This window comes from Peromyscus leucopus, chromosome 6 (assembly GCF_004664715.2).
Source record: "Peromyscus leucopus breed LL Stock chromosome 6, UCI_PerLeu_2.1, whole genome shotgun sequence".
Lineage (NCBI taxonomy): Eukaryota > Metazoa > Chordata > Mammalia > Rodentia > Cricetidae > Peromyscus > Peromyscus leucopus.
Window position 1 is genome coordinate 90,492,809 of NC_051068.1, and position 12,040 is coordinate 90,504,848.

A 12,040-nucleotide genomic window follows, 5' to 3' on the forward strand; every position below is an offset into this window, starting at 1 on the left:
GTCTCGAAAAACCAAAAACAACAACAAAAAACATATGAAATAACAGTCAAGAGACCAACTGATATTCTAAGGATAATGAAAACTATTGATGAATCACCTCAAAAAGCCCAACCTGAATACTTCAAGTATTTTTATGTATCTTAATCATATCCAAATTATCAGTTACCTTGACAATTAAAGACTATCCCATAAGTACAGATCATAAAATACAAGCTCCTCAGATTAAAACCAAAATACTTAAGGGAGGTAAAAACTACACGGTTGAGTTAAAGTGCAGATGCACACAGCCTGAGAAAGGAGTTCTGAGGAAAGCTGTTTACAGGTTATCTAACACGCTGACTGGACATTAGTCATGCAATAACTTACCTCTCAAGATGAACATAATGTCTGGAAAGGACATTTTTAACTAAAAATACAGTCTTCACAGCAGTTTCTGGGCCCATCAATTTGGAAAAATACAACTTTGCACGAAGAAAATACCCAATAGGCCACAGCCACTCCTAAAACATGATGTAAAAAAAAAAGGGGGGGGGGAAGAATTATGAGTATCTAAATTTATTTCAAAACCAACTTCAATTGAAAACTGAAAAGAAAAAAGAGGTTCTTACAGGTCCTTGGTGGTAATTGAAACCTTTAGCGAGATTGTAGTTGTCATTGTCTAGGTCATTATCATAAACTCCACAGTAAACCAGATCACTGCAAAATGATTGGAGTCTGAGGTCAGCAAAGGCCAGCATCAGAGGAGGCATCCGAATTTCAACAGCAAAGGCAAAGGCAAGGACAATCATCATCTTCCCTCTCCATCTATGGAGTGAGCTTGCTCAGCTTACTGAACACGAAATCAGTATATACCGAGTCCAGAGAGCTTTAATAATGTGTTCAGAAAAGGTTAACCAAAGAGTCAAGTGTCCTTATGTTTTCCTTCATATGTAGAGCCCAGATGTTAATTTATATACAGTTGTTGGTTATGATACTAGAGGAAGGAGTATGAAAAAGGAAAAATGGACGGAAAGAAAAAGACTAACAGGTGGTCAGGGAAATGGGAGAGGAGGATTCATATGTTGGAAAAATACCATAATCACACCTATTAATTTGTATGCTAATTTAAAAAATAATAAAAAATATTGAGGCCTCTTGTCTTCAAGGAGCTAATCTATAGTTTAACCATTTCACTAGGCTTTTAATATGTGTATAACACTGGGCAGTCAGATTATAAATAACAATCAAATATACACACTGCTATAATATATAGAATTTGTAACATAGTTATACACTGAACAGTGTTACAAACACTGCCAACAGATGAGTTATGCATATTGAGATTTAATTAAATTGTTACTTTCTAACATCTACAACAATCATGTATTACTTTTACAGTCAGAAAAGAAAAACTATTCATGACATTACTTTTATACATTTAAACTTTGTACATTAATTAGTGAATATAGCAGAAACCAGAGACATGTTTAATACACACAACAAAGGGGCAGATGTTTTCAAAAGTTTGAGTGTGTTTTTTGAGAAGTTATTTGTAAATAAGTACAGAATGGTTAACATTAATCTATGTGGGTTAAACACAATATTAACAGCCTTCTTAATACCTATATTCCAACTTACTCTGGATCTAAAGTTTTCATGCCAAGGGGACCAAGCAATTTTTCTTCTGCAATTTCCAAAGCCTTCCAAGCCTTTTCAGGAGTAAAGAGCTCAGGGGCCTGATAAAGGTAAAACAAACAAAACAAGCATTTTAACATCACAGAGAGGTAGTTCTTACCTATATAAGTTAACTATAAACTTTGAAAAGAAAGAAAACATTTAAGAATTGGTGTGGGTCAGAATTTGAGAATGGATACCAGACAAATCTAATCCTCCAAGGCTGAATCCGAATCACCTTTCTCAGCCTGAGAAGCTGGGAAAGCTCACAGAGTGACCATTCCCTTGGGGCACTGCAAGAAGGAGTACCAGATCCCAAAAGTAACCATAGCTACCATAAAGGCAGAGTCACCTCAACCCATCACTCTATTTGCAGAAGGCCCCTTTAAGAGTCCTTGACTGTCGGGCGGTGGTGGCACTCACCTTTAATCCCAGCACTTGGGAGGCAGAGGCAGGCAAATCTCTGTGAGTTCAAGGCCAGCCTGGTCTCCAGGACAGCCAGGGCTGTTCCACAGAGAAACCTTGTCTCTAAAAACAAAAACAAAAACAAAACAAAAGTACTTGAACCTCTCCCCTTCTCTTCTTGGCCATAATGAATTCAGAAGAACTTGTACTCCAACAGAGTAAGTACTTCCTTGTGATACGTGGAAGGGGAAAAAAAATCTGCATCCACTTTAATAATGAAATGAAGGAAAAATGAACCAAACCAAAGCCCCCTCTGCGCAAGTTTACACTGTCACACCACTATAATCAGTAATATTCCACTTAGTAATCTTTTGACAGTCAAATAGCTAGGGAGGCATGGATGCTTTCCTAGTCCACTGCCCTTAAGGCTTTATTTTCAGACTGAGATTTAACAACAAAAGAGAATCAAGAATTCTTAGCTAGGTGGCTGGAGAGATGGTGCAGTGGTTAAGAGCACTGGCTGCCCTTCCAGAGGACACATGTTTGATTCCCAGCATCCACATGGTGACTCACAACTGTCTGTAACTCCAGGCTCAGGGGATCTGATGCCCTCTTCTGGCCTCTGGGGGTATTGCATATACATGGTGCACAGATTTACTGCAGGTAAAACACACACCCCAAATAGTAAAATAGTTAAATAAATTTTTATAATAATTTATAAGTAATACTATATAATACCAAGTAAATAAATAAAATAATAGAAAGCATTCTTGCCCCAATAGAACTAATTAGAGGAAAACGCAAAGGAGACAGAATGTGAGTAGCGCGGCCCGTGCAGAGCTTTCCCGCTGGTGCACTGGGAAGCTGCTTGCGGCACCAGCTGGTGCAGTACAGATGCCCACAGCTTTTAGGAGGAAAGGGTGAGGGCTGAGGCTACCTGAAGCTGCTGATCTGGCCCAAGCAGCCTAACCCATTCAGCCCTGGTGTGCCACAGGACAAGTACTGTGGTATGCAGAAACACTGGGAAGTGTTTTGTTTCTCATCAGCCACTGTTTTCTGTTTTCGACACTAAATGTTACCGATCAGAGGAGACATGCATAACTAATTCCTGAAACTATATAAAATTATCCAGAAAGCAGTAACTTTTCCTGGTGAAGTGGAGCTTAACGGAAGAGAAAACAGTCCCTTAGTAAAGGTGTCATGATGTTTCTGAAGTTTGAGAGTAATACATCACCTACCACGACCATTGCTATGGTAAAATTAGGCCTGAGCTGATAGTCACACCAAGGACTTGATGCTCCATAGCTGTCCTTGTAGATGCCACGTTTGTGAACCAGATTCGGATGCTTCTCGTTAGGGTCTGAAGGGTCTTCAGAAACATGAAATAGCTTTTCAAAGCTGTTCTGTATTTTTCTGTTCCACTCATCATATGAGACTGTTACAATTTTTCCTGAAAAGCAGTAAGACATGGCAGTTGTAGACATTCAGTTCACCTCAAATATCTGCTACTGCCAAAACTCATAGTTAGCTTACTTATGAAACAAATCATGTATGTGGCTACTCTGGAGGGAGGTATGCTATAAATTCAAAGACCGGGCACCTCTCTTAGGAATAACTTCATATTCATGATATATAGAACAACATTTCACATATATTGAATCAAAAATACAATTTACCTACTTCTTTTTACTTTTTAGAAAGTTTAATGTTGTATGGGTAGCTCAGACATTATTTCTATTGCATAGAAATTGTTCCAGAAAGAGATGTAAAGATTTCCAGACTGTTCACAGGATGTAACTTGCTCACCGAGTGAGGGAAAGGAAAGTGCAATAGGACAAGCACCCTGCCGCCTTCCTCCCAGGTCAGTGGGGCTCTAGTGACCAGCTCGGTTATACAAGCACCCCTCTGCCTTCCTTCCAGGTCAGTGGGGCTCTAGTGACCAGCTTTGTTATAATTTCCACATTGGTAAATTAATGATTTTTCTTTCTTCTTAAAATTCTGCATCTTCGATCCAATGATGAAACCAAGGTCAATACCTTGCATAGTTCCTTGTAAAACAGAGCAGCTTACCATGTCTTCTCACTTTGACTTCACTATAAGGGAAAATATTTCTCCTGGACAATTCCAGCAACCAACGAACAGCAGATTTACACATGCCCACGATTTCCACAGCAGACCCGTCTCTGAAATGAAAAAGACTTATTCTCTATGTTGAAATTATTTAACCATTATTTAAAGGGGCATTCAGTAAGTAATGTTGGGTGGGGATGTAGCTTAGTGGTAGAATGCTTGTCTAGCAGTAAGGAAGTCTCTGGGGGCAACATAGAACCAAACCAAACCAAACCAAACCAAACCAAACCAAACCAAACCAAACCAAACCAAACTAAACCAAACCACCACCATAAATGTTGGTGAATATTATAACCAGTGCATCATACAAGCAACCATCTGTCCCCACATCTTCGCTGTATAAGTAACATGTATTATATCACATAAGAAATCTCTTCCCTTACTATTATAGTACTGCTTATGTTCCTAACATTTTAAAAAAGACATTTATATTTTTATTTTGTGTCTATGTGTATATCTATGGGTATGTGCTACATGTGTGGGTGCCCCCAGAGTCCATGAGTGTTGGATCTCCTGGACCTGGTGTTACATTTGGTTGTGAGCCTCTTGTCATGAGTGCTAGGAAAACAGCAGCAAGCTGTCTTCAGAGCTTAGCATCTCTCCATCCCCTCCTAACATACATATATATATATAAAATATGTATGTATTTATTTATTTAGAGACAGGGTTTTTTTTATTTAGTCTGGCCGATCTGTTTGAAGATAAAAATCTTTAATATGAAGATAGCTTCTGGGCTGGAGAGATGGCTCATCTATTATGAGCAAACACTGCTCCTTTAAACAACCGTGGTTCAGTTCTCAGCACCCACAGTGGACAGCTCACAAGTGCCTGTAATTCCAGTTCAAGAAAATCTGATGCTCTCTTCTGGCTTCAAGTAGAAAATAGTTTCTGAGCTTCACTCAGTATCTAGACTTCTGATATATGTTCACAACTTCTGAAACTATAAATAAAAACCTCTTAAATAACTAAGTTAGTGATAAAAGGTTCCGAAAATAAACTTTCTTTTCTGAGGCAGGATTTCTTTTTGTAGCCACCTTAGCTGTCCTGGAACTCATTCTGGAGACCAGGCTGGCCTCGAACTCACAGAGATCCTCCTGCCTCTGTCTCCCGAGTGCTAGGATTAAAGGTGTGCACCACTACCGCCCAGCTAAAAAACATTTTAAAAAGATCAATTTCAGCATGAAATTTGCAGGCAAATGGATGGAACTAGAAAAAATCATCCTGAATGAGGTAACCCAAACCCAGAAAGACAGTCATAGTATGTACTCACTCATAGGTGGATTCTAGATATAATATAAAGAACAATCAGACCACAAAAAAAAAAAAGAAAAAAAAAAAGATCAATTTCAACTAGATGTTTTCCATATTTGTAAAGATAGGTAGGAGTAATAAAATCTTTACATTGTACAAAGTTCAGATTAAGAAATGTCTTAACCAGGGATGGAGAGATGTCTTAGCAGGTAAAGGCCCTGGCTGCCAAGTCTGATGACCTGAGACCCACATGGTGGGGTGAGAGAACTGACTCCTCCCTCCAAGCTGTCCTCTGACCTCCTCATGTGCTGTGGCATGTACACAACCCCACCCCCACACATTCCACAGATAATTGTAACAATTTTTTTTTTTTTTTTGGTTTTTCGAGACAGGGTTTCTCTGTGTAGCTTTGCGCCTTTCCTGGAGCTCACTTGGTAGCCCAGGCTGGCCTCGAACTCACAGAGATCCACCTGCCTCTGCCTCCCGAGTGCTGGGATTAAAGGTGTGCGCCACCACCGCCCGGCGTAACAATTGTTTTTTAATTTTAAAGAAAATGTCTTAACTACTGGGATAATGAATTATAAAATGTTTGAGATTCTTGTTCAGGTACAAACCCCCTGAGGTCTCCTGTATACAGATCACTTTCCTTGATGACTTAGACCAAGAGGGCTGTTAATCTGTATCAGGGGAAAGGAAGGGCTGAGTGGAGGAGGAAGGATGACTGATCTGGACTATTTACCGTGGTGCAGACCACAGTTAGCAGAACAAAAGACTCCATGAGTAAGAATGTTTGGAAAAGGAGCTGGTGCATGACAAGAGCATCATTGCAGAAGCGTCGTAAAATGAACTCTACCTTGGGGTGGCTGGGATTCCTCTGTTTCTAGCTCGGTCACTTTCTCCCATTTTATCCATCCATGTGCCACAGTTGAAGCGATTTCCTCCATAGATAAATCCCGTTTCTTCATCAACCCCTGCAGTTATATTGAAACCTAAAAAGGCAAAATAAGCCACTTATAAAACAGTCGTGGTGGCCCAGGTTTGCGATCCGAGCACTCAGGAGGCGGAGGCAGGTGTGTCAGAACAGGGTCAGAGGAATGGCAGGTGGTGACAGTGCCTTGGGGACTGCGAGAGAGGCTCCAGGAGAACGGCGGGGGCCTTTTACCTTGTTCCCTGGAGCTCACTTGGTAGCCCAGGCTGGCCTCGAACTCACAGAGATCCGCCTGGCTCTGCCTCCTGAGTGCTAGGATTAAAGGCGTGCGCCACCACCGCCCGGCTATTCCCTGGTGTTCTTGCATGTGATTTCATGCTTCCTGTGACAAACATTTACATTCAATTTATAAGATATGTTTATTCCTGTTGGATGTCAGAACATAGCTCTGGAACCCAGTCTAGTCAGCATGCCTGAATCTGGATACGGCCTTGGCCTTGCTCTCGTGCTTTCTCAGATGTAGTCTGTCATATGTGCCAGCCAATGGTGTTTAAACTGGTGTGTCCTGAGAAAGCTCTGGGAAAGGGCTGCTCTGTTCATATTTAGTGTGAGCTTACTGACGTCTATTTACATGTTATTTTGAACTCAAACAACCTTCCTTGGATCATTGCTTTGTTACATTTGTGTATAAAAGCACACAGAAATGGAAATAAGGTTGTCTACAGCATTAGCCTGTAGTTCGCCCCATTCTTTCAGGTCCCCAGATCCCAGCTCCAATAGAGGAGACCTGCACAGGTGGACGGAAGTCGACACAGGAGGGTCACACCTGAGTTTGAAGCTGGCTGATACAGTGAGCTTGAAGCTAGGTAAGCCTACACAGTGAGACTCCCTTTAAAACAACAACAAAGAACTAAAAATCATTACGTTTTATGATAGTAAATATACACACATTTCATTTCTCTTTCAAAAAACACGTGTGTACACGGAACTGCATATCATGATGTTCATTCTGAAGTACTGCTTACATTAGCAAAATCATAGGTCACCACTTAGTAGAGGAATGGCTTAATGTGTGTACACTAGGAAATGCTCTGTCCTTTAAATTAACAAACTGGATGCATATGGAACAAACTAATGAGTTCCTAAGACAAAACGGTTTAGTAAAGAAGTTACAAAAGGTTACATATTGAGGCCAGCCTGGTCTACATAGTGAGTTTCAGGACAGCCAGGGCTACATAATGAAACTCTGTCCCAAAAAGAAACAATCAGTCAAACAAACAAGCAAAACCCAAAACTAAACCAAACAACAACAAAACAAAAAAGAAAACAGAGTAAAATATTAATATATTTCATTTCCATGCCAGATTCAAAGGAAAAAAATTATTTTGCTTACTTAAAGTTGACATGTTTCGCAACAACAACAACAACAAAACCCTAAAATGTCTTGGAGATACCATAAAAATGTTCTTTGGATCCTACACCTATTTTCACTAACTTCTCTTAGTGAAGGATAAGAATATATCTGTGATTCTTAACAATTAACTTAGGTAAACATTTGTGTATTACTACTATACATAATAAATCACCATGAGTTTGAGGCTAGCCTGGTCTACATAGCAAGTTCTAGGCTAGCTAAGGCACCATAGCAAGATCCTATCTTGGTGAGTCAAAAGTTACACACTGAATATTCAATTTATATAATATTTTCAAAGCCAGGTATATGGCCCAGACTTTTAATCCCAGCACTCAGGAGGTTGAAGCAGACAATCACTGTGAGTTCAAGACTAGCCTGGTCTACATGTGAGTCCCAGGACACCAAGAGCTACATAGAGAGATCAGTCTCGAAACAAACAAACAATGAGTTTATAAATATGTTAAAAATAATGACAGTGTAGGGTGGCAGAGATTAGTAGAGACATGGGTGGAGCTGGAGTGGGAATGTGGGATGCAGAAAAATGTGTGTGGTGATGGACTAGGTCTACATCTTTATATGGTGGTGGGTTCAGGAATCCACACCCCAAGAGTTAATGTGAGAAGAGGTGGAAAATGAGTGGGATCTACAGTCTAGCCCGCAGCATCATACTGCACTTCTTGATTCTGAGATTTTTCTTCAGTTACATTAAGACACCCTAACTGGGGGAAGGGTTTGCTGTATCCTATGTATCACTTTTACAACTTTTTATGGATCTGTAATTCTTTTTAAATTATAATTAAAAACTCACGTAAATCATATTTATAAGACTAAAGTAAATATACACCAAAGTCATCAAAACCATTCCCAAAGTGAGTAGGAGTGAGGGGAAATGAGATCATCAGCCTGGTGCTGGCTGGCCTTACGCTAAGTGAGTTAGGAGCCGTAACTACTTTAACTTGATGTACAAACAGAGCACTGCAGAGGTGCTGGGGCCAGCCCGGTCTACAGAGGCAAACATGGCTGCCATCCTTCCTCTGCCCCCCAGCAGCTCTGGGAAGCCAACTTTCCAGTCCTCTCATTTCATAAAAATGGAGGTAATGTAACGTATTCTTTTAGTTAAAAGCAAATTCTTTCTGGTGTTTGTATGTGAAGAGTGCATGCATGTGTTCCCATGTGTGTGCTGGGGAACACACATACATGTGCAAGTGTGTGTAGGCCCAAGTGTGTGTAGCTGATGTCAAATCCTCCTTGCTCCTCCCCCTTCTACCTTTGTACAGTCAGGGTCTCTCAAGCAGACCATAGAGACGCCATGCCTCTGCCTTCGGAGGCTACATTACCCTCAGGCTCACCGGCATTCACACAGGTTCTGGAGGTCTGAACTCAAGTCTCTCGCTTGTTCTCCATGCATTTCAACTGCTGAGCCCTCCCTCAAGCCCAGAGTAACTTACTCTTAATGTCTTCAGGAGCTAAGGACTGACATTGGTAAAGACATCATCATAATACCTGACGCATAACACTCAATTCACGGGATTATCATTTTTCTCTTCCTTCTTATGTCTATTTGTTTATTTATTTATTTGGTTTTGTGACAAGGTTTCTCTGTACAGCCCAGGCTGATCTGGAAATCACTCTGTAGCTCTGTCTTCTGAGCTGGAATTAGAGACATTCCTCACCATACTGAGCTTCCTGTTTATGTTTTTGAGACAAGGTTTCACTATGTAGCCCAGGATAGCCTTGAACTCATGACAGTCATGTCTCAACCTCCTGAGTGCTGGATTACAGGCATGTGCCATCATAACTAGCAGAAAAAGTAATCCTAACATTGTGATTATAAATTGTAACACCAGGGACTAGAGAGATACACCAGGGACTAGAGAGATGGTTCAGCAGTTAAGAACACCTGTCGCTCTTGTGGAGGACCCAGACTCCATTCCCAGTGGTTCAAAACCATCCCTTTCTCCAGTTCCAGGGGCTCTGAGGCTCTCTTCTGACCTCTGGAGGCACCAGGCATGTACGTGGTACACACAGATACTTGCAGGTAAAACACTCTCTCTCTCTCTCTCTCTCTCTCTCTCTCTCTCTCTCTCTCTCTCTCACACACACACACACACACACACACACACACACACACACACACAATAAATTATAATGCCAATATTATCTTGAAAATTGCCTGACAAAAGATGCAAACTTTTATCTTTTCTTTAGCAACACAGTCTGGAGAGATCAGGAACAGTGTCTGCCTTTCTTGGGCAAAGTTTCAGGTTTTTCACACAAGCATTTGTAAAGCTAGGTTTAACTGGACGGCACCAGAAGTCTTAAGCATGGCTTTGATTACATACCCTCATCTTTCATGTTCCGGTCTATCTGTGGACCAGCATTCCTCTCTCGGAACTGAATGCCCTGCATGTGCCTCTGCATGGCTTCCTGGATGACTTCAAACAATGGTTGATCCTGTTGGAGACAGCAAGAATGCTTCCTCTGTTAGAAATGGATTACACTCTTATTTCCCCCTAAGTCCCTCAACTCTAGTAACAGATAGATTACTGGTGATATACTTTCCCAGAGGAGGAAGTAAGGAATGGGGCGGGGCTGGGAAAAGCAGCTTTCCGGGCTCCCACGCTGTGTGTGTGTTTAACCAAGGAGCAAGTCTTACCTTGGTGACTTCTCACAGTGTCAACTAAATAAAGACTGATACTAAATTCTTCTTGATATTTGCATTCTTATGGCTTGGATCTTAATATTTTACATTAAAAAATAAAGTTACATTTCATTAAAGACTGTATTAAGAAGTGATCTTTACCAGTGTCCTGGCAGGCAAAGGTGCAGAATCGTCTGTTGGATACATTCTGGAAACTGGGCATCTGAGGATGTCTAGACCGTTTGGAACCATATTACAATAGTCCTGAATACACTGCAGCCACCACCACACGGCATCCCGACAGTTGTACCTGGCATAGGTTCCCTCGCCCAGGAGGTTAGGAATAAGACCGTGCCTCAGGGTACCAGCAAATGCTAAAATAATATTCCTACAACAGCAGAAACAAATGGATCATTTGCTATGAAAACACTTATAAAATTGAAGGAAAAGACAAAGGTCACTTTTTTTTAGGGGTCTGGGAGATGATGTCCCAGCTCCCAGCCTAGCTTTTCTCTCTGGTAATCTGGGGAACTTCCCCTTTCTTTAACAAGTTTTTCATCTTTGGAGTCAGGTTCCCAGTTGGGAATTTACAAGGACTGCCATAGCTTTAACTTCTATTTTTTAAAAAAGATGTATTTATTTTGTTATCTGTGTATCGGTGTTTGCCTGTGTGTACATACGTGTACCACATGTGTATGGAGCCCACAGAGTGAGAAGTGTGCTGGATCCCCTGGAAATGGAGTTACAGATGGTTGGGAGCTGCCATATGGGTGCTGGGACTGAACTCTTCAGGAGCAATGAGTGCCGTCGGCCACTGGGCCGTCTCTCCAGCCCCTAACTTCTGTTTGAAATCTGTTATTTTCATATAGAAGTAATCCTCTAATTACTTTATTACTTTAAATAGCAGGTATCAGGAACAAAGTAATTATGTGAGAAAACCAATGAACAGAAACTGGCCTTAAAAACTATAATTCATCCCAGTACACAGCAGGCAGAAGTAGGAAGATCTCTGTGAAACCCAGGACAGCTGGCTTACATACTGAGTTATAGGCTGTTTAGGGCTACATGGTAAGAGCCTGTTTTAAAACAAAGAAACAAATAAAACCCCCAAACAACAACAGCAAAAGTCAACTATAACTCACATTAATAGCTGAAAAATGAGAGTTTATCTTCTTTGGTATTATTTCAGTACAAACAAAAACTTAGCTTGTAAGATGAAGTTGCACTCAGGAAGAGCTTGTATCTAGCATGTGAGCTCTAACTAGCAAAGGTAACTGGAGAAGGCTAGGCCTTATTATGTCTCAGTTTAATACTTATTCCCCCCCCCCTTTGTTTTGATTTTGTTTTTCTGAGACAGGGTTTCTCTGTGTAGCCCTGGATGTCCTGGATCTCACTCTGTAGACCAGGCTGTCTTCAAACTCACACAGGTCCACCTGCCTCTGCCTCCCAAGTACTGGGATTAAAGGTGTGCACCACCATGCTCAGCTAACAATACTCTTTATGAAGGTAGAAAATGGTTCTAAAATATTTTTTTAGATAAATTCACAAATACTGAAGATGATCTGACCTATCGTGGAACCTAGTAACTTCAAAGTTGTTTTCACTTTGAAAGTCTCCA

General features: G+C 40.9%; 1 protein-coding gene across 3 annotated transcripts in view; it reads right to left on the reverse strand.

The window, feature by feature from the left end:
- Positions 1 to 12,040, reverse strand: part of Agl (amylo-alpha-1, 6-glucosidase, 4-alpha-glucanotransferase) — a 64,528-nt gene that overhangs the window by 3,008 nt on the left and 49,480 nt on the right. For 2 of the 3 annotated variants that reach the window (XM_028890175.2, XM_028890176.2), the window contains exons 26-33: positions 10,585 to 10,810; positions 10,124 to 10,235; positions 6,293 to 6,428; positions 4,129 to 4,241; positions 3,297 to 3,508; positions 1,618 to 1,715; positions 609 to 696; positions 367 to 500 (exon numbers count right to left, since the gene is read on the reverse strand). In XM_028890175.2, coding sequence (XP_028746008.1) covers positions 367 to 500; positions 609 to 696; positions 1,618 to 1,715; positions 3,297 to 3,508; positions 4,129 to 4,241; positions 6,293 to 6,428; positions 10,124 to 10,235; positions 10,585 to 10,810 — 1,119 coding nt within the window. Of the gene's footprint in view, positions 1 to 366; positions 501 to 608; positions 697 to 1,617; positions 1,716 to 3,296; positions 3,509 to 4,128; positions 4,242 to 6,288; positions 6,429 to 10,123; positions 10,236 to 10,584; positions 10,811 to 12,040 lie in introns of those variants that run through there. The other variant, XM_037207040.1, reaches the window with a different exon arrangement.